The sequence below is a fragment of the Canis lupus genome, chromosome 15 (assembly GCF_048164855.1).
Source record: "Canis lupus baileyi chromosome 15, mCanLup2.hap1, whole genome shotgun sequence".
Classification (NCBI taxonomy): domain Eukaryota; kingdom Metazoa; phylum Chordata; class Mammalia; order Carnivora; family Canidae; genus Canis; species Canis lupus.
The window spans coordinates 54,241,366-54,264,083 of record NC_132852.1 but is presented as its reverse complement, the minus strand read 5'-3'; the positions used below and the strand labels follow the sequence as shown (position 1 = coordinate 54,264,083).

General features: G+C 41.1%; 1 protein-coding gene and 1 long non-coding RNA gene across 17 annotated transcripts; one reads left to right on the top strand and one right to left on the bottom strand.

The window, feature by feature from the left end:
• The first annotated feature begins 4,508 nt into the window (after positions 1-4,508).
• Positions 4,509-14,011, top strand: LOC140605251 (uncharacterized). 3 transcript variants are annotated; one of them, XR_012007961.1, is made up of 5 exons: positions 4,509-4,647; positions 5,219-5,372; positions 6,957-7,108; positions 7,705-7,779; positions 13,735-14,011. It is a non-coding gene; the product is annotated as an uncharacterized lncRNA (long non-coding RNA). The 3 variants fall into 3 exon arrangements; XR_012007960.1 differs by lacking the exon at positions 13,735-14,011 and adding an exon at positions 7,863-11,430; XR_012007959.1 differs by lacking the exon at positions 13,735-14,011 and having other exon boundaries at positions 7,705-11,430.
• Positions 5,179-21,310, bottom strand: SSBP1 (single stranded DNA binding protein 1). 14 transcript variants are annotated; one of them, XR_012007957.1, is made up of 9 exons: positions 21,142-21,300; positions 20,456-20,522; positions 18,211-18,271; positions 17,462-17,602; positions 17,178-17,265; positions 15,156-15,244; positions 11,813-11,886; positions 11,286-11,429; positions 5,179-5,487 (listed from the first exon to the last, which is right to left on the bottom strand). XR_012007957.1 is itself a non-coding variant. In XM_072777480.1 (8 exons), the coding sequence occupies exons 2-7, from the start codon at positions 20,477-20,479 to the stop codon at positions 11,843-11,845; spliced, it is 447 nt and encodes a 148-aa protein (XP_072633581.1). In that variant the 5' UTR covers positions 20,480-20,522; positions 21,142-21,300; the 3' UTR covers positions 5,179-5,487; positions 11,813-11,842. The 14 variants fall into 14 exon arrangements, 12 of the variants coding, with proteins under 12 accessions (XP_072633581.1, XP_072633583.1, XP_072633586.1 ...); XR_012007958.1 differs by having other exon boundaries at positions 21,206-21,290; XM_072777480.1 differs by lacking the exon at positions 11,286-11,429.
• Between the last annotated feature and the right edge of the window lie 1,408 nt (positions 21,311-22,718).

Here is a 22,718-nt window from a genome sequence, read left to right as displayed (position 1 = left end):
TTTATAAACCATTTCCCAGATGCCCTTTCCAGATGTCTTGCTGTTAGTATCTGCCAGTAGGAAAACTGGCAGATGAAAAGGAAGAAAATCCTGCCTCTCACTCCAACAGGGTGTCACTTGGTGGCAGTTCCTTTGATTGAGGAAAGATGGATGGATGCAGACTCCAGGAACACTGTTACCAGCCTGGCCAAGGCAATGGCTCTTCAACACAACAGAAAAACCATAATCACTTCCCCAGCAATGCAGCCACAGGTGCAAGCTCATAGGCTCCAGTCCAGGGATATCAGCAGTTTCTGTTCTCTGGGTATATAACCCCTTCCTTTTGCGCTCTGGCAGTGCCCTCCCTCCTCCCTTTTCCTCTTCCCACTCTTCTATAAACAATCTCTTACATTAAATTCCCTCTGTCTGAAATACCTATACTGGATTCCACTTTCCTGCCTGGACTCTGAACAATACAGCCCTTCCACCTACTCTTGGCTTGAAATTTTAGTTGTCTCCTAATTTCAAAAAAGATATAACACACATCTCTCTCTTTCACATTCTCCTTGGGGTTCTGAGGTTTTTTCACAAGAAGAAAAAGAAATTCATCTAACCTATGCCATTTTCATACTGCCAGAAGTTTTCTAACTTCTTTACTTGGCTCTATCACGGCCATCTCAAATGTAACGTGTCCAAAACAAAACTCTTAACTTATTTTCATTTTATTTTTTTTCTTCTTTTCATTTTAAAAGCACTATCTCTTACCCTCAATCTTCCCTATTTCAGCAAATAGTAACATCATCAATCCAGTTGCTTAAATCAAGCACCACCTAAGAATTTGATTCTCCCTTTCCTATAATCCCACATCAATTTATCAACGCCTTCTCCATTTTAATCACAAAACATACCCTGAACTTTCCATTTTCACTGCCTCCATCCTGGTCGAAGTCACCATGCCTTCTCATCTGAACTACTCAATGGTCCCCTAACTCATTCTCCACTTCCAATCTCTTCCTCTGTAACAGATTCTCCATAGAGCCACAAGAATGATCCTAAAATATGTACTAGATCATTTTACTCCACTACTTAAAACACTCCAAGGGCTTTCCAGTGCAACTACAACAAAATGTGAACTCCTTATACTATATACTAAGAATCTCTTCCTCATGTCCTCTTGCATGTACCAGGCTTCAAGATAAATCTTACCATATTGTATGTATGGTCTGAGTAAAGGAACAGGCTTTATTGGAGTAAGAGAAAACTCTTATCAACAACAGAAATAAGAGCATGGCTCCTTTTCATCCTCCTATGATTACACACACAAAGGACCAGAGCACTCTTCTGTTAGCAGTGCACTCTGTATGCCAACGGAAGTGCCCCACCCTCCCTATTGCTCTCACTTTTTGTAATAAAAGTGTGAAGGCAACTTCATGAGTAGCAAAACATATGTGCTGCCAAAGCGAGCACTCATCAGTAGCAAAACAGTTTTAGGTGCCAGAAAATCTGGATTTGGGAAGCCAGCCATTACAGGAGTGTCTGAGAAGACCAGATGACCAACACCTTGAAGCCACAGGATATTAGAGTTCCTACTGGTATTAGAGTCAACAGTTCTGTGCTAACTGAGCTTATGTGAAGCACTTTCTGATGAGAGAAAGTGAAAGAAACTCTTTTTTCCCAGCTAGCTTGTCCTCCAGACAACCTAGTTTGAACTAGGGTTATTTTCAGACAATTTTTCTCATTGCAATATAAATCTCCTACAAAAAGAATGATCAGGGTGCCTGGGTGGCTCAGTCAGTTAAGCATTTGCCTTCGGCTCAGGTCATGATCCCAGGATCCTGGAATTCAGCCCTGCATGGGGCTCCCCTCTTCTCCGGAAGCCTGTTTCCCCCTCTCCCTCTGCCATTGTGTTCTTTGGCTCTGTCAAATAAATAAACAAAATCTTAAAAAAAAAAAAAATTTCAGTTTGTCCAGAACAATCATGGTATGTGTCTGTCATGCCAAGTAATTATTAATAATGCTCCATTTCAGTATTTTATTCACTAAACACTCAGACCCTAGGTTCAGACCTTGGCACATAGCAGAATCTCAATAAATATATACTGTATAAACAATTTTTTAAGAAGATTTGAGAGAGAACATGCACATGGATGGGGGTAAAGGATGGAAGGAGAGGGAGAGAATCTCAAGCACACTCCCCACTGAGTATGGAACCTGAGGGGAGGCAGGGGTCCACCTCACAACCCTGAGATCAAGACCTGAGCCAAAATGGAGTCAGATGCTTAGTGGACTGAGCCACCCAGAATCCCCAAATAAACAAATATTCTAAAGGAAGCTTGACTTTTGTTTTTAGCTCAAGTTTCAGATTCATTTTTTAACTGATATTGACTCAGTATTGTTTCTAAAAATTATTGTTTCTGGAATAGCTGTAATCCATTTACACAGTCGTATGTCCCTGTGTGAACATTTATTTACCATTCTCTATGGACAAACCTCTGGGTAGTTCCCTTTAGGTTGTTGGTTGTATTATTATGTACATTATTGCTAAGAACCCTCTTGGAAATGTTTCTTGCCCACATGGGCTAGAGCTTCCTGTAGGGTGTACAGGAAGATGGAATAACTAGATAAAATTCTAACATCACAAGTCAATGCCAAAATGTTTTCTCAAAAGGAGGTGCCAATTTACACTCTCCCCACCAGTGCATAAGTTTCCTCTGGTACACATCTATCAAATGTTTTGAAACTTGTTAGTATGAAGGGCTTAATGAAGTCTCATTGCAGTTTCTGGTTTGCATTTCCTGATTATTAACGAACTAAACCCCTTTTTATCAATAGATCATTTATATTTCACAGTCCCTGTGTCTGCCCATTTTTCTACCAAGCTGTTGTTTCCTTTTGCTTCATAGGCCTTCATATATTCTAGATTGGATTTTTATTGCTTTGTAATCCTTTATACGTTCTAGATTGTATTTCAGGCATACTATTGCAAATATCTTCTCTCCCAGTTTATGACTTGTCACTTTTGCTTTCTTTATAGTGACTTTTGATAAAAACTATGTTTAAGTTAAAGGTATCCCTTTCCTATCTATATTTACATTTTTGTTTAAAAGAAACTTCTACACCACTAAATCATAAAGACACTTACATTTTCTTCCAGAATTTTTAAAGTTTTGCCTTTCACAAGGAAGTCTTTCAATAACCAGAACTGATCTTTGTGTGAAGTGTAAGGTAGAGATCTGATTTGGTATTATTCTGAATGAATAAAAACTAGCATAAGTTATTGAAAAAAATCTACACCCACTGATCTATGTCACTTTTATCATTTATCATGTCCACATATACATGGTCTGTTTCTGGGTTCTCTATTCTATACCACTGTTGTTTATTCCTGCATCCATAGTATGGTTCTTTTATCACTATACCTTTAATAAAAATAAAAAATAAAGTCTTGCCAACTGGCAAAGTAAGCACTCCATCTCATTCTTCCTCTTCAGGTGTATGTTGATTTATCTTGGACCTTTGCTTATTAATGTACTTTTAGAATCAACTCGTCCAGTTGCTCCAAAACACCTCTGGGAATTTTTATTTGCTCTGTAACATCAATTTGGGGAGGGTTGATATTTTTACCAATGCTTATGATAAACATGGTTTTCCAATTTGTTTAGTCTTCTTTTAATGTATTTCACTAAAGTTTTATAATGTTCTCCCACAGAGAACACATACTTGGAAGACTCATTTTCTGATACTCTTGTATACGGCATCTTTGCTGTTGTCTGTAATTGACTTTTGTACACCGATCTTATTTGCAGCAACTTTTAATCAACCATCTACAAATTCTTTTCTGGTTTCTATATAATCACAGCCATGTGTAACTTCCTTCCTTTTCATCCTAATACTTTTTCTTTCCTTCCGACTATGCTTGCTAAAGTCTCAGCATAAGTTGCCAACGAGAAGTGGTGGTAAGACAACCTTCCTGTTCATTTTAAGAGAAATGCTCTTCTAATCTCAAAACTGTTTTGTTTTTTTTTTTAAGATTTTATTTATTTACTCATGAAAGGCAAAGAGAGAGAGAGAGGCAGAGACACAGGCAGAGAGAGGGAAAAGCAGGCTCCATTCAGGGAGCCGGAAGTAGGGCTCGATCCCGGATCTCCAGGATGACACCCTGGGCTGCAGGCGGCCCTAAACCGCTGCGCCACCAGGGCTGGCCTCAAAAACTGTTGGAACCAAACCTTTGACACATACCCTTTGTTTTTATGTCCAAACCACAACGTCAAGATTAGCATGTCCTCAGGGAACTCCCTTTCATCAGTGTTACCTTACTGCTCTAGTTCCAGCTTAGTTTAGAACTTGTCACTCAGGGAAGTTCCTTTATTCCTACAAGCCCAATACTACAGATTGAACTGTGTCCACTCAAAATTCAGATATAGAAACCCTAATCCCCACTGTGACTGTATTTTGAGATAGGACCTTCAACAACAAAGTGAAATGAGGTCATAATGGTGGAGCCAACACAACAGGATTAGCATCTTTATGAGACACCAGAGAACTCACTCTCTGCCAGCAAAAATAGGTCATGTGAGCACAGTGAGATGGGGACCACCTACAAGGCAGGAACACAGGCCTCACCAACCATGCCAGCACCCTGAGCTTGGACTTCTAGCCTCCAGAACTGTAAGAAAATGTCTGCTGTTTAAATCACCCAGTCGTTGGTATTTTGGTAAGCCCAAGCTAAGATACCCAAGGATGTGATAAAAACTAGGTCATACTTAGCATCTGGTTATTTCACAGTGGGAAACCTCCTCACTCCAGATTGAGTCTGACATACTGCTAGGAGGCATAAGGGTGGTATTTTCGTTAACTTAAGCACCCTTTATTTAACAAGGGACTGTTAATTAAGGCTCCTCATTAGAGACTCTAAGCAAAATTAAGTAACGTTCATTTGAAAAACTATGCTTATATTTATTCTTTTTAAGGCTAATTGCTAAGGTTTTGTGTACATTGTATGTACAGTCCCTCCTCAAATTGAGACTGAGAGATAGGTTAAATGTTTGAAGGATTGTGAGAGTAGAGGTAAGATTTTACTACTACTAGCAGTGAAAGGTCTTAAAAGAGAAAGAATTAGAGTAATAAATTCATTGTGTATAGGAGATAAAGAATGTGTGAATTAGTAAGAATGAGGTTTAACTGCAAAGCACAAGTAAGTGGCTTAAACAAGGTAGAGATTTATTTGTGTCTCCCAAAGAAGTCCACGGGTTGAGCATCCAGGTCTGGTGTGGTGGTTCCACAGTCATCACAGATCCCAGCTTCCGTCTTCCATCCTGAAGATCTTCTCATGGTCCGAGATGGCTAATGGAGATTCAGCCATCATGTCCACATTTCGGACAAGGGAAAGCCAGGTGAGGGTCTGGAGAAGCACAAAGGATGAGCCTCCCAACAAAGTTAGGCATTTAAGGAGCTTCCCTGGAAGCACCACCGGATGACTTCTGCTTGTACCCCCTTAGCAACCATCAACTGCAAAGGAGAACAGGAATGCAGTATTTCAGCTGTCACTCCCAACAGAATATGGGCTCTGTAAATTAATGGGTTCTGTAGAAAGGATAATGGATATTGTGTAGTGAATTAACTACCTTTCTTATTAATTACCTTTCTTATTTTCCATATTTTACGATGCTTGACATCTTCGGCCCTGGCAGACCCTGAGGAACTAACCTCTCCCAACATTAGCTGGTTCCTAGAAATAGCAAACACTGGCCCATGAGCATGTCTGTAACATGCAAACCAACCAATCCTGATTCCGTATTCTCCATTAGCCTCCTTTTATCAGGCTCTTGCAGTCCAGAACACTATTCTCTGCCCAAAATCACCAGGTACCTGATAACTAGGGCTCACCCTTATTGCCCAAAGCCCAGTGAAAATTATTCTTATCCCATTAAACACACACACACACACACACACACACACACACACACACACACACAATAAAAGCTCTGGTCCATACTTTCCTTCATTCCTTCTGCCTTCTGCCCTACCTTGGTGCTTCCCTAAGTGGCTCTAATGGTGTGGCATGAGACCTCCTCTTGAAAACTATAATAAACTCTTCTTTCAAGACAGTTTTTTTCATGTCTGTCATCTTACCATACCTGATTAACACAAATCCCTGCCACACTGTAAAACAGGTAAGCAACTGGAATCTGTCCCACAATATGGTTTTCCACAACAGAAAGCTAGAATTCTGGCAACATTCGTTATGTTGTCTCAGAAAATGTGCTTAAAAAGTGTTTGACAGAAGAAAAAAAATGTCACTCCTGTCTCAACTTCTGAGTTCCATTCATTAATCACCAATTATAAGCTAGGAAATCTGTGATTAAACTATGTTCAAAACTACTCCTGATCTTTCCTCTTCTCAAATTGGCTCCTACATTCGTGTTCTTTAGTCTCAGAAACAAAATGTCACTATCCATATGGCTGCCCAGTTTTAGAATTCTCACTTAATGTCCTTTTCTCTTACCACCAGCACCTACTTGGTCCCCAGTGCATCCTGGGCAGGAGCTATATGTTCCGTGTTCTTCTTCAACTCAGTATCCCTTACCCAGAGCCCAGCACAGGACCTGGCACGTAACTGTTGCACAGTGAATGAATCACCATGAATACCAAATTCCCCTCGTGTCACCTGTAATCCCCACTCTGCTAAGCTTGCTAGGCTCCTTCAGTAGCTTCCTAACTGCCTGCAGGCTCTCCCCCATCTAATCTTTTACAGATCTTCACTGTTCTTTCTACAGCACACTTCTGATATATCTAAGACATGTAGCTCCCCACTGCCAGAGTCCTCTGTTACCTTTCAAGGCCCTTTATAATCCAGCCCCAACCCCCTTTTCATGTTTTATCTTTGACCAATCCATATACTTCTATGTTTCTGGACCTCTGTTCATGCTGTTTCCTCTGCTGAAAACTAACCTAACTATTCAAATCTGTGCCCACAGGACTTTACTTCTACCATTACTAGAGTGCTCCTCACACCGTAGCACACTTCATGCATGGGCTCCTGCTTCTGTCCTCCCCACCCAGCTGCCATCATCCTAGACTATGAGTTCCTTCAATGCAGGAGTCCTGTTCTATTTACCCCTATATCCAGGTTTGTATTCCTACATGGTACAAAGCAGGCACCCAACTGACTTTTGGGTTTTAAAAGATGCCCATATTAACTGTAAATAGCCATGGAAGATTAAAAGCAAACCAAAAAACACTAAAGCAGACTATGTTCTCGATAATCCTTGAACATTAATAACAAAAACAAAGACCAAGTACAATTACCTAAAGTTAGTAAGTATCCTATGAGACTTGAGGAGATGGCCATGGTGACTGAAAGAGATATGCCTTGCTTAAAATAACTACAACAAGAATAATAATGACCAGTATGTATCGAGCACTTGATTCAATTAATATATGCTGGGATCCCTGGGTGGCTCAGCGGTTTGGCGCCTGCCTTTGGCCCAGGGCACGATCCTGGAGTCCCGGGATCAAGTCCCACGTTGGGCTCCTGGCAGGGAGCCTACTTCTCCCTCCTCCTGTGTCTCTGCCTCTCTCTCTCTCTCTCTATCATAAATGAATAAATAAATAAATCTTTTTTAAAAAATTAACATATGCTAAGTAAATTATATGCATTATCTATTGTGTTGGTCACAGCAGGCCTATAAACTAGGACTACCATTTTCCCTCTTTTATCCACAGAAGAGCAAAGCGACAAAAAAACAAACAAAACAAGGCAGGGCAAGTTAATGAAGCTGAGCAAAGGTCACTCAGCTGGTAAGTACAGCAGATGCAGGCGGTCTGACTACACCGCCTTAACTGAACTATCACAATAAACCACCTTTTCCCCAAATGGGCAGGTATAGCAGGAAGGCTACAAAATGTCATGGTGTAGCACTACACAAACAACACCCCGAGGTCCCAGAGCATGGCGGAGAGCAAATGAATGAAGTAAAAAGAGACAAGGAAGAGAAATTTCATTATTGTGGCTGCATGATTTGGACAGCCAAAAAAGCTAAACACCATCCTATCACAGGCTGTGGGAACAGCAGAGGCAAACATAGTAGTGAGAGCGAGCTGCAATGCTGTCAACGACTGCCAAAAGTCTCATCCTCTAAAAAGTGAGCCTGTCAAATACCTGAGCAACTTTGCTGACAACTTCAACTCTCACTAGCCAGGAAACAACTGGTGGAAATAGTAAGAGGAGCAGATACTATGAATAATAAGTAAAGAAACATTGCTTGAACCAAGAGGAATATGTAAAGATGACCTGGCAGAGAGATGAACTGCGACTTATTTTCCTGTAGGATCATCAGACTGAGAATGAGAAAGAATAAAGAAGCAGAGGTATTTCTCCCTCACTCCTGATTCTATCCCAACCAGAACCTATCACGTACTACAACTCCCAATGTGACTTAGATGCACCCTGAAAGGCCAAGAGTTAGCCACAGGGGTTCTGGAGAGCAGGGCCAATGGAAGTGGGAGGCAGTAGGAAGCACACAGCAGGCAGGAAGCAAAATGCCAACTCCACACACCTAAACTCACACTCCAGGTGTCCCTCTCATAAGCTGCATGACTTTAACATGTTACTTAACCTCTCAGTTTCACATTTCCTCACCTGTAAAGTCAGAATAGTACCACCTTCTTAGGGTAACAGTGAAATGAGACAACGATAAAAAGCACTGAGCTCAGGGCCTGGCACCCAGGGAGTAGCCAATAAACGCCAGGTGTTAATATGGTAATTATTACCCTGTAAGAGATTTCTCTGTAACTCATCAACTTTTCTACAATGATTTGCTTATTGTTACTCCCACACCAAGCTTCAGGGCATATAATGCAAACCCGGACAGAAAAGTAAGTAAAGTGATCCTGCCCTCATTTTCATATCAATGTTTCAGGGCAATCCAACCAAACGACATTTAGAAAGCCCTAGAATGTCACTGTGCTAGGCTAGGCTGGATGGGGCCCAAGAGGTGGTTTGAGTATAAGGTAACTCTGCCTTCAAAAACTGCATGGTCTCTTCCAAAAACACACTACCAGTAATTTCTCATGAGTTGTAGAGGTTAGGTTGCAAACCAGTTGGCAATGACAAGTAATCCCCAAAAGAGCTACAAAAACATGTCTTTGGTGTTTGAGGATGTCTTTGGATTAACTGTCCAGTAATCTTTAAGAAATTGACTGACTGAGGATTGTACTGGCAACAAGCAGTGGATCTCATATGGCCTGGTCTTTAAAGCCAGTCATTCTGGGTCATACGACTGGGTCAAGCCAGTCATTTCATGCATTAGGATGAAAACAAAAGGAAAAGGAAAAAAAGGTAAATGAAGTATCTAAGCATGCGATACTAACATGCAGAAGATAGGGATAAATACATGAGAGACTATCTCGTTCACCTCTGTCAAGCAGTATTAGGGGAAGGTCAAATCAGAAGTGCAAGCCTGGCTTGAAAATAATGGAAAGATTTTTTCCAAAGTGAAAATAGTTTTGCTTTTTCTTATTATAAAGTAAATATAGGTTCAATGCTAAAAATATAAATATTAACATATATAAAAGTGCAAAAAATAAAGAAAATCACACATGAATCTCCCCATCCAGAGATCAAACCTTTATATGTTTCTCCTTGCAGACTTTTCTAAACATATACTTGCATCAATTACCTCTTTTTCAAAAATGGAGTAATAACACACATGCTGTTTGATCCTCTTTCTCCCATGCTTCTATGTATCATACTCATCTTTCCACCCAACATGGAACCTGAAAATCAAAGTCATAGGGCAGTTCTCCACAGGTATACTCCCTGACACCGTAACAACATGAAAATGGGAATGCAAGACATAAAACTTGGCCTAGGAGACCAGATTCCACATACCCACTCCAGCTTGGACAAGTACAGTATCTCAGCACAGGTGGCTGCCCAAGTGGGAAGGGCAGAGGTTTTGCTCAGGGAGCCTGCCTGGTTGTGGACCTCGGATCTGCAGCACCTTGCACATGCTGCAGCCTCTGCACTGCATACCCGACTCTGAAAGCTCTGCTGCCCAACCTCAGAGCCTTTCATGTAACTGCCAGCAGGAACGTGCAGAAGCCTTCAGTTCACATGGATCCTGCTGGGTGTACCTTTCTGCCCCTGTGCCCTAGACTCAGAGCTGCTGTGGGCTGCTCATTAAATCATTTTGTTCACCTTATTACCTTCCCACAGCACTAATATAACAGGAATACGAATCTGTATCACTCCTCACAACTTTTAAAGAGTATAAAAGTAGCTCTGCCAAGAGTGGCCCAAAGTTAAATTTGATGTTTCATTTTGTTTAAGGAATGTGGCATAGGGGCACCTGGGTGGTTTCAGTCAGTTAAGCGTCTGCCTTTGGCTCAGTTCATGATCCCAAAGTTCTGGGATCAAGCCCCACATGAGGCTTCCTGCTCAGCAGGAGTCTGCTTCTCCCTCTCACTCTATGCATGCTCATTCTCTAATAAATAAATAAAAGTCTTTAAAAAAAAAAAAAATAGTGGCATAAAGGAGTGAGGACTATGTCACCAGACAGTTTGAACGTAAAACCTAGAGCTAAGGAACTCCATCTTTCCTTGACCACACTGCACTGTAAATACAAAATGCTGCTCAACTGTGGGTCAGCGAAGCCACGCCGGTCCAGCCCTCAGAGGGAGGGGTCAAGACATGCAGCCTGGGGCTCACGTAAGCCAAAGCTAGAGGCCAGGTGGCCCAGGCAGAATGAGGGATTTCTATCAGAACTGGGCACCAAGCTTAGCAGCAACCAACTATGAGCAACTGCAGCCAGCTAGCAGGCAGACCTGTGCAGGTCCAACACAGACTGAAAAAGGACAAGACGCACTGAAAAACCGGAGTTTATTTTCTGTAATATTTATTAGGAAATTAATAGTACTTGGTAACTTCCAGAATCTTATGAAAGTTACTGTGTTGAAAGTAACTGTGTGTTCACAATGCTCTGTATATGTGCATTCAGGGACCGTGTGGAAAAATAAAAGGAAAATGTCACAGCCAAGCCTCTAACCTATGGAGGTAATGTCAAAGGTTGTTTAGAGGACCTCCCCCCGCCCAAGTTCTGGATAAGACTAAAACGATAGAGAATGGGGCTCAGAAAGATAGAAAATGGTGGAACCAGACCCCCTGGGGCATGAACTATTTCATCCTTCCATGTAGTTTTAGATCTTTATTGCTGATTAATAAAAGCTACAAGTGAAATTTGTCCAAAAACAAAAGAGGGGAAGAAGATAGGTTAGTCTTGAAGCAGTTTAGGTCAGATACCAACCACTGTTCAGCAACCCCTTCCAGTTGGGGCCTAAAGCTTAATATCCCACTGGGATCATTCATCTGTCACCGGTGATCCAGTATCTCTTCCGTACCACACATTTGGGAAGGTGCAGGCACACAGAGAAGACACAGTCCTTGCTGTCTAGTTTACAGAGCAGAAAGTAAGAAAACCATTATTCACAACCACGGGATAAATGCCTGACTCACAGTGAAGCTCAACCACTACTCAGTGGCTGAACCAATACTATAAATAGAAGTGAGCACAAAAAACAAGGAAGTCTCCCAAAGGACATTTATCCCTTTGTCATAAGACAGATGAACCTAGCAGTCCACTATTTCACACACTTGTACACAAAAACCATCCCTAAAAGATTAAACAATTAGCTGCACAGGTCTATGAGACCGAAAGGGGAGGGGCAGTAATAGTCAAGAGAAGTATTATCACTCATTTTATATAAAAGAATATTTTAATTCTTGACCTTAGGAACTATAAAGACTATACACGATTTGGAAATGAGACTGTACCAAACAATGGCCAAAGGAGAATCGTCCACTCTATGCCTTCTCTTTGGTCTGGTCACTCAGAAATATAATGTTATCTGTAAAGAAACCAAATCATAAATATTATTTTCAGAACTCTTTCTCCATCTCCTTTAATTGCTCGCCTACAATGCACCCATATGTTAGTGCTGTTAACAGGATTTTAGAAAAATTCCTAAATTGTGAAATAACTCCTGCTATGTTCATCATGAGAGGCATAAATGACAGGCACCAAAGGAGCTAAAAGTTGGGCTTCAGCTATGTGTCAACAACTCAGACCTTGTTAGAAGTGTGGTATTTCTTGCCTTCCCTGAAGATAATTCTAATTGCTCAGCAATAACTTCCTACAAAAGAACTAGTCATAGATTTCAATGCCTGCCAGACTCTGATAGATGCCATGAAACCAGGCAGCACACCCTCACACAGAAGAGGATCCAGGCATAGCATTCCACTTACTGGAGGTACAGAGAAAGGACGGGGTCCAGTATATGGCACTATTAACAGAGACAGATTCATGTCTAAATAGGCTGTAACACTCACACAGAAGACATTCTATTTTTACATTTTAAAAGAGATTGAGTTTTATATACTCATTCTTGGGAAAATTTTTACGAATCAGTATCACAGAGTATTTTCATACAAGGACATCAGACACTGCACTTAAAATGTTGTCCCAGATGGAGTCAGTTTAGGACGAGCAAAGGAAAAGGAGTAGTACTTCCTGCCTAACTTGAAAAAATCCAGATTCTTATAACTTTAGAATTATTCAAAGTGGGTATCACAATATTTATAACTATAGTCTTCTAAGTACATAGTATCTTGATACAGAATAGTTATTGCAGGAGATTATTGCGACACCACAGTGTAAAAAGGCAACAGTGCCATCCACTGGTAGTTACTTTTATATTAAAGACATGGATCCCTACAAGAAAAAAAAAAAAAAAGCAGTCAAGTTTAAACTGTTTCTTTCAATAAATAAATAAATAAATAAATAAACAAACGGTTTCTTTCAATTCAAATGTCACTAAAGATCTACTCACCTTTACTACTAGCCATAAATCTATGTTAACTAATCAATTAATTAACTCACCCATGCTGTGAATACAAGTGACAAGAAGAGAACAAAATGGCAGATAATCTGAACCATTTCTATTTACCAGTTGGCTTGGTTCAGAACAATCTATACAATGCAGTTTACCCACACTTTTGGTTTATAGTCGAATGTCAAAGTGTTAAATGCTTCATAAATACCTATTTGATAAAGATTTAGAAATGTCAGCTATTTTATTAGAAAGTCAGGTTTCCACTGCTAAAATCACAGGTGTAGATGTATGTCCTATAGAGATCTATAAATAAATTTTTGAACAGGTAGGTATCTCTGGAGACATGGCCCAAGGAAAAGCATGCAGAAGTGAAACACTGTCAAGACATCCAAAAATCATGAAATCAAAATAGCTGGGACCTCATCTAAGGTCTGATAATGAGGGCAGAGAACTATGTTGGCTTCAAAGATCAATATGCCTCAAAGAAACCAGTAAGAAAATATATTTTTTAATTATTATTTATGACAAGTTATAATTTAGCAATGGTAGAGTGGTTAAGACATGAACTCCAGAGCGAAGTAAAAAGGAAAGATAAAGGAAAATCTGTCAATTAAAAGAGACTTAAGTTCTCAGAGGTCTAGCCTCCAGAACTATGAGAAAAATAAATGTTTGCTATTTAAAACAAAATAAGAGACTTAAGATACATATAAACAATGTAATATAACATATGGACTTGTACTTATAAAGCTATCAAAGAAACCTAAAACACTGTGATGCCTAGTAAAACTTTTTTAATGATTTCTTAAGATTAGGTGTGATAATAGCACCATAGTTATGCTTCAAATAGGAATCCGTATCTTTCAGAAATACCTACTGAAAATATTTATGGATGAAATAATATAATGTCTGGAATTCACTAGAAAATAATTCAAGTGGAGGAAAAGCGGGCTGAGGAAATAGAAGAAATAATATTGGCCATCAGTCGATAATTGTTGAAGCTAAATGACAGAAGATCTTTTTTTTACTTCTATGTTTGTGTACGTCTGACATTTTCCATAATTAAAAAAATTTTTAAGATCCCCAGTTTTGACTATCTCAGAAGTTCATAAACACTAAGACATTACTTTCTTTCATTTCTCTGTATTTACTTATAAAAAGTTTCTCATTGTTTATTTACATCCATAAAAAGAAAACAAAAGAATAAAATCAATGTTTAACTGTCTTATTTTTTAATAATTTACTGATTAGGTAAAAAAAAAACCATCTCTCTTATTAAAAGGTGCATTTCCAGTAAGATTTCAGTTTTCAAATTTATGTATTAAAATTACGTTAGTAGCTTATGTCCTAAAAGCCACTATAATGATAACCCAATCAAGAAGAAATATAACATTTATAGCCTTCGTATCACAGAATTTAAGTATTTTTAAATTTCTGTTATGTATGAGTTTTTGTTAAGACTATAATAGGATGAGTAATAAAATATTTTTATCCATACAATATATATCAAGATGTATTTCTTAGGAGAAAATGGAAAAACAAGTTCAGAGAAAAAGAAAGAACATAAAATTTCCAAATGTTGAAGAGCTCGTTCATGTATAAATTCAATTTGTACATTCAATTCAAAAAATTGAAGGATGACGGGATCAAATTGCTATGGTTTTTACACCCATTAACACATTTCAGAGTAACAATTTCATATTGAAAAAAATGTTCATGTTGACTTAGACATGTACAAAGGGCTACGTTTGTTTCAAAATTCTTGTACAGTTTTTTTAAAAGTTTGAAAACCCTGCTCTAGGAGAGATCTTAGTCTTCTTTAAGCTTTGTGTCCTTATTTTCTACATTGTTTTGCATTTTGTCTAACAAAAACAACAGGAACTTAAAATCATCATGTCAAGACCAAGCAGGCTGTGAATAAGCCTGCATAAACGTCTAAAGCCACTAACAGCAGCCAGCGCAACTCTATCTCGGCACAGGCTTCTGCCTATGTAGGCCATGTCCTCAAAGACATTAGTTTCTCTCACTTCAAACAGTTAAGTACTGACACAAACGCTTTACTCCAAAGTTACCTGTGAAATGAAACTGTGTATAGAGATAATTTTCTGAAGGGTCAGGCAAATGCAGAAACTCATAGCAAACTCACAAACCAGACTCCCGCTTCTCATGGTGAGCTGCCTGACAATCTCAGCAGCAGCACTCAAAGCCCCCATGAAAGTCGCTTACAAGCCAAGGGTTTAAAACAAGGGGGATGGGAGGAGGGAATAGTATTATCACAAGCTTCTTACCAGCTATGATTGTTGTTGCTTGTCGCCTCACATTATTTTTGTCTGTGTATTCACCATAGTCTACTTTCCCTTCTACATAAATTCGGGACCTAGTAAAAATAAAATTTACAGTTTTCAGTCTGGAGATTCCAATCTGTTTTATAAGAGAGAGGAGGATGAAACACAGAATCAGGGATGCCTGGGTGGCTCAGCAGTTGAGCCTCTGCCTTTGGCTCAGGTCGTGATCCCAGATTCCCGGGTTCGAGTCCCACATCAGGCTCCTTGTGGGGAGCCTGCTTCTCCCTCTACCTGTGCCTCTGCTGCTGTGTCTCATGAATAAATAAATAAAATCTTAAAAAGAAACACAGAATCATGCATAACCTCATTTTTGCTATCACATCTCAAAGTTCAACATTAGGAGTACTGAGAGTACTGAAACACAAGGTTTCAGACACACAGACTCGACACATCCAGGTAAAAAAGACAATGTTCTCAGCCTTCAGCTGACAGCAGTCCTTATTGAAATTTTTTTTTTAAGATTTATTTATTCATGAGAAACATACAGAGAGGCAGAGACACAGGCAGAGGGAGAAGCAGGCTCCCCACAAGGAGTTTCATGTGGGACTCAATCCCAGACCCCAGGATCACACCCTGAGTTGAAGGCAGATGCTCAACCGCTGAGCCACCTGGGCATCCCAGAATTTTAATTTGAAAGTGACTTTAAGACCATGAAATGGAAGAGTAACACGTGGCATCCTTTAAATCTCTAGGACTGATTTCCAACATGTCATTGTCTCCCACTTTTCATTTTGGACTCCCTAAAGGATTTGCCTATTTTCGCTTATTTTTCAATTCCTTTCCACAATCAAGTTCATGAACCTACTTCAGGAAGAACTGGCACGATTAGCAAGGGTTTAACATAGAATACACAGCAGGCCTTGTGTCTTGGGAGTCCAAACTGAAAAGGATATGCCATAAAAACATAAGGGACTTTCAACTGTAACTTAACTTTGACAAAGTCAGGTAATATTTTTACTAACATCCTCAAGGGACTTAGATTAATAAAATCAAAACAGGTTTTCAGCTTAGCATTTCACTTGGAGTTAATTACTAAGCCCCTTCTGCACTGTTTAGAAGGCTGAACCCCAAGACAACCGTAACTGATTTTAAAGGGCAGAAAATGCATGCTGGCATCAATTTTCAGAGTCCAAAAAAAAAAAAAAAAAGTAAAATATAGAAAGTGGACAAAACTGGTAAAATGACTGGGTACCAAAGGGAACACACACAGATTCATCAATTGTGGCTGAAATTGCATACAGATAATTTCCTGTATTTATATGTGGGTGTAAATGTGCAAATTCACACATACATAAAAGACTATGGAAGTACATATAAAAAAAGTCACGCAGTTATTAAAAAGAAATAAATTTTATTTATTCCTAAAATCGTATTTTGGAGAATATAGTTCATTTCTATAAGACAAATACATTTCTAAAATGTTAACTATGAATACAACTGCTGTTCAACACAACTTTTTGTCCTTCTACAGGTTTGGAAAAGATATTTTTTATTTGTAATCAATCCAAGCATTCCAAAAGGGGACTATTAAGCTGATACAGAATTATCAAATATAAAATAACTGCTGTGAACACTGCCATCCGTGTGTCAGGCTTCAGATGTCCCAGATCCTGGGTTAAGGACTCTGCGTGGATGCCAAGAGGTGACAAGGGAATCCCTAAAAGCATGGGTTGCCCTTGCTCACACGGCATTCAGTACGCTCTGCATTCTCTCTTGTCTCACCTGCTTCTATTCACGAACAATCCTTATTTGTCCTAAGCTGTAAGTTCTCAGAAAACTAAACCATGTTTTATACACCTCTGAATTAGTCACACATAGCAACACGCCATGCATATAGTACTAAGCTCTGAATAAATATCCTGACTTAACAGAGTAATAGTAAAATAAAGGAGGTAGGCATTCCCTGAGAACACCTATTACCAGTTTTTTAAACCAATCTGTAAGATCCTTCCTTCCTCAACTTACCCCTTTTTCACATACTGATATGCCACATCTCTGAGACCTGGTCGGAATACTGATATTCTGTGCCACGTTGTCTTTTGACTGACATCACCTAAATCATAAGAATAGGAAATGCAGTTCAAACGCCAGCACACAAAATAAATGCCAAAAGACAACATGCCCAGCAAAACCAAACCACAATTTGTAAGAGAAAGGAACAGAACTAGAGACGAAAGAGTCTCTAATCAGCTGAGAATAAACGTCTCTTTATTGCTGATACAATTAAAACCCCAGTGTTTTATACTCACCCATTTGGTATGTTTCACTCTCCCCTGACCGCCACATCTCATTTGTCGCTAGAGAAAATATCGTGACTGGGTTTTTCCCTTCTACCTGCCTCATGACAGGGTCCTGACCCACTCGCCCAAGCAGCTGCACACGGTTCAGAGCTGAAATGCAGCATGTAAATAAAATGAGATTCAGAGAAAAGGTCCAGAAGGGGAACAGCTACAAATAGTACTTTAACTCCAATCTCAGCATTAAGCAAAACCCACGTTCTAGAAGATCGGGTGTAACTTGGGGTGAATAACAAGAGGTTGGGAGGGGAAAGAAGAGCTGTCGAGAAGAAAGAAAATATTCTTAGAGAAAGTATCTCACAAAACACACATTATGCTCTTTATTTTATCTTAAAATCTTAGACTATCTTTTTTTGAAAAAAACTATATGGTTAAAAGAACAAATCTGAGCTCTGAAAATCTTTATACATAAATATATCTAAGTATATATATTTCTGTGAAAGAATAGCTTGCACAAACTTCCACTCCCTCAGGCAAACAGCACATGACCCTGGGAGACTGAGGTCACCAAACAGGACTCAAGGAAATTCTACGAGGCCCCTGCAGCCCAATGGGGCAAGGCCAAGAGGGGAGAGGCAAACAGGAGCCAAGAGCCTGGGGATCAGCAGATTACACCCTAACTAGTTAGTGCACCTCGTCTACAATATTTGCACATTGCCATAAACAACATACTTTGAACTTGGAAATTAGCTATTACTTACATCTTTCAAGAACCAAGCTGCTGGCTATTTCAGACTCGCGTCTCACAAACTGATGAAATACCTAAAGTGGAACAAACAAGTAGAATGACTTTAATTTGGAGGAAAGGGAAACGCAAACAGAAAACCTGCTCACACTCAGTCACCATGGGGTCAGCGGCTCCTACAGCACACATATGCCCAGAAGACAAGCGATGCACTTCATGTGTTCCCCCATCACAGCACCAGAAGGAGCAAGCAAACGCTGGTGGGCCGACTGCCACAGAAGCCCAGGGGTAGACTCCTAGATGGCATGCACAGGAGAGTTAACCTGGAATCCTCTTTCTTTTGTGGCAACCCTCCGGACTGTGGTGCTTCCGTGGTCCACACAAAGGGTTAAAGTCATATATGTGTTGGAAAAAAAATCATGCTTTTGACGGAGCAAAGAAAAAAGTCTAAGATAGAGACAAATCCGATTCACTGATAAAATACAAAAATGGGACTAGTCAAGTCAGTCTGTCAGAGGAAGGTAGTACCTGACACAAAGTAGCAACATTCAGTGACATAAGCCATCACTACTGAACACCAGCTAAGTGCTTTACCTCTTACAAACCAGTCCTTGGAATAAATCTATGAACTATGCAAAACTGGGACCCCTGGATGGCTCAGCGGTTGAGCATCTGCCTTCTGCCCAGGGCGTGATCCCGGGGTCCTGGGATCAAGCCCCACATCGGGCTCCCTGCGAGAAGCCTGCTTCTCCTTCTGCCTGTGTCTCTGCCTCTCTCTCTCTGTGTCTCTCATGAATAAATAAATAAAATCTTAAAAAAAAAAAAAAGACTCCCCAGCATTACCATTCCCTGCTGCCCAGCTCTCCTGTTCATCAAACTCACATGGGGTTACTATAGGTCAGTCACTAAACTCATTCTTTAATATGACAAACAACTGATACATTCACTTATGCCCCCAAGGCCTAAAAGCTCCCTTCTGTACTGGTTTATTCTTTCCTGAATGGGGAGTAAATTTTTATAAGACTACCTCACCCGAGTTCATTCCCCAGTAAGAAACATCACCTGCTCTGATTTCAACTTTTTAAAGAAGTAGCCTTCTGTTGCCCAAAGTCTGTGTTTTTCATAGTCCAAGTGGAAGAGTAAATATCTCACATCCTTGTCTTTGGTTTTAAAAGTCATCATGTGATGCCTGGGTGGCTCAGCAGTTGAGCCTCTGCCTTTGGCTCAGGACGTGATCCTGAGGTCCTGGATCAAGTCCCATGTCGGTTTCCCTGCATGGATCCTGCTTCTCCCTCTGCCTATATGTCTGCCTCTGTCTCTCATGAATAAATAAATCTTAAAAAAAAAAAAAAAAAAAGCTGCTAAACAGATGTGTAGGTTAAAGTGAAGATCCAAATACAGAGTCAATTCTACAGCAGACTGGGGGAGACATGAGAACAGGTTTCAGAGAGGAATTGATTCTTCACCAGTCTTAACAGGATGGGGACTAAGAGAGGTGTTACAAACCAGAACCTATAAACTTGGTGCCCAGACTTAAGTGAGGGAAACAAGTGGTTTGGGCTGGTGGAGGGCTTGGAGAACTAAGGAGTCAGACTGGTGGGAGGGAGCACATCTGCGCTGACGGCTGACTTCCGCTGCAGCCCTTAGCACAGGGAGATGGGGTGGAAAGATGAGGGCGGGGGAGGCCGGTGGTCAAAAAAGGAACCCCATGGGCAGCCCGGGTGGCTCAGCAGTTGAGCACCAGCCTTCAGCCCAGGGTGTGATCCTGGAGACCCGGGATCAAGTCCCGCATCGGGCTCCCTGCACGGAGCCTGCTTCTCCCTCTGCCTGTGTCTCCCATGAATAAATAAAAAAAATCTTTAAAAGAAAAAAAAAAAAAAAAAAAAAAAGGAACCGCATGCCTCAGAGAAGAATGCTGGAAATGACTCTCCTAGTCTTTAGCTCACGCAAGACAGTAAAGGCTCTGTAACTGATGTAAACGCAAGTTACGTGTTTTAAAAAATTGACTCCCCCCCCCCAAAAAAATAAATAAAAAATAAAAATAAAAAATTGACTCCCGTTATATAGGCAAGCTGGAAAACCTTTGTTGTCTTTGAGAACAGCATTTACTCAGGTGAAATCTGCCCCTGATCCTAGCAAAGGAGTACACATCTCCCTCTCGTAGGTCCTTCGCCTACTGAGGTCAAAACCCTGAAGAAGCCTCATCACCTGTGCTGGACGAGAACGCATCTCAACACCATCACGGAGAAGCGACTGATTACCTGTAATACGGGTCTTCGAAACATGGCTTCTATTTGCTTTTCCTACAGTGTAGTGTGTGGTCTTCCCCTGGAAAAAAAGAGAGAAAGAGAGATGTTACTTAGAGCAAGAGCACAAACCCACTAATCCTAACGTCCCGACTACATTCCTAATTTTACGCAGTCCCCCTCGCGACCATAAACATCCCTGCACATTTTACCAGGGCTCTTCCTCTCAAATGAAAAAAAAAAAAAAAAAAGAAGTTGAAGTCGTTTTTACTCCCCTTGCTTCTTCCTCTAACTCCTACCAAAAAAAAAAAACTGATTTTTTTTTCCCCACTCGCATTCCACGGTCTTCTCAAATTCCAGCAAAATGCAAGCCCCCTTGAGCTCCCAATTAAAAAATATATATATGTAAGAAAATAAAAATGCAAGCCCCCCCCCCTTCCCAGGGCTGATTTATATTGACTGCCACATCCAACGCTCCTAAGTTTGTTCCTGACCCATAGTGGAGGCCCACCAAGTATGACAACGTCACCAAGGGATGTAAATCTGAAACCTGGAGCTGCTAAAATCACCGCCCTCCATGCCGGTGGCAAAGCCCACGGAGACCCCGGGACTCCCCCCCACCCCCCGGCCCCGGCCTCCCCGCAGGGACGGGCGGGTCCCCTTCCCAAAGGTGGCGCTCCTAACCCACCCCGTAAAAAGACCTGGGAAGTGACAGAAAACCCTGAAGTCCTCCGCACGGGGGAGAAGAAGAGCCGAGACACACACACAGCAGCCGCAGCACCTCCTCGCCATCAGCAGCGACGAGCTCCCGCTCGCCCCCTCCCGCACCGGAAGCTCTCGCGGGTTCAGCGTCACCGCCACAAGCACTTCCGGGGACAGGGAGAACGCACGCCTCGCGAGAGGAATGAGAACGCGGAACGGCTGCGGCGTGCGTCGTAGAAACGCTCCGGGCAGCGCTTCCGGAAGCGACGCGGTAGTTCCGCCAGCTTCTTTTTTTTTTTTTTTTTTTTTTTTTTTCCACCTCCGGGCGGAAGCGGATGAGGCAACGCCGCCGAGCGGTGAGTAGCGGAAGTGATTTCAAGTTTCTAATAAAATGAAATGATTGGACGAGCTTCCCCTGTGGCCCAGGAGGGGCCGAGGTGGGCGAGGGCAAAGGATGCTCCGCCTGCGGGGGGAGCCTGCGCAGGTCCAGGCAGGCCTGCAGCGGGGAAACCCGGGGGAGGAAGTCGAGCTGAGAAAGGAAAAATTAAGGGGATGCAAAAAAAAAAAAAAAAAAATTGGCGATCAAAATAATATTTCAGGAAGAGTCAGGGTGAGATTTTTAAGAATGTTAGTTCAAAAAAGAAATCTGTGATGAACAAAAAATAAAAATAAAAATAATTTTTTTTAAAAAAAAAAGCAAAATTTTAATTAAATTCTGAGCCATATTGAATCCTGAGGCACAAGAGGGGGGAAAAAAAACGTTCGTTTTTACATATACCTCCCCCACCAAAAAAAAAAAAAAATTCCATGATATTAAAATACTTGAATATCGAAAATTCGAAGAGAAGGTTTATTAAAACGCACCCCATTAAGTTTATATTATTTATGCCAAAACCAGAAGTCAGTGTAGTTCTACTTTCCTGGCTTGCCTGGAAGTAAATTGATGCATAATATTTACAGCAATCTACTTATTATGCTTTCCTTCTTTCCAGCCGTGGGCCTTGCATGTGCGACCATGTCTCTTAACCAAGTTGCAATCTTTGTTTTTTTTTTCTTTTTTAAGATTTTATTTATTTATTCATGAGACACACAGAGAGAGGCAGAGACACAGGCAGAGGGAGAAGCAGGCTCCATGCAGGGAGCCCCACATGGGACTCAACCCCTGGCCCCCGGGGTCAGGCCCTGGGCTGAAGGTGGAGCTAAACCGCTGAGCCACCCAGGCTGCCCTAATTTTAATATCTTTAAAATATTGCATTAAAGTGTCCTTGAGCTTGGTTGCTGTGTTTCTTGGCACCGTCAGCCTGGGTCCTGCTCAGTGGGAGGGTACTGGGGTGGTCCAGGTTGCAGGACCTGGGCAAGAGGCGGCCTCCCCAGGCCTCTCCTCTGCTGGCCCCGGGGGCCTGTCCTGGGTTCCCCGCCAGACCAGTCTAACAAGCAAATTGCCATCTGGGGACCCTATACCTAGAGAGGTCTTTACTGGCCCATTTTTGTCTCAAAAGGAGAAAACACAGACTACTTAACATGGCTTCCAATGGACATTTTAACCTGCTCCTAAAAGCCTGGCTGACGAGCTGGT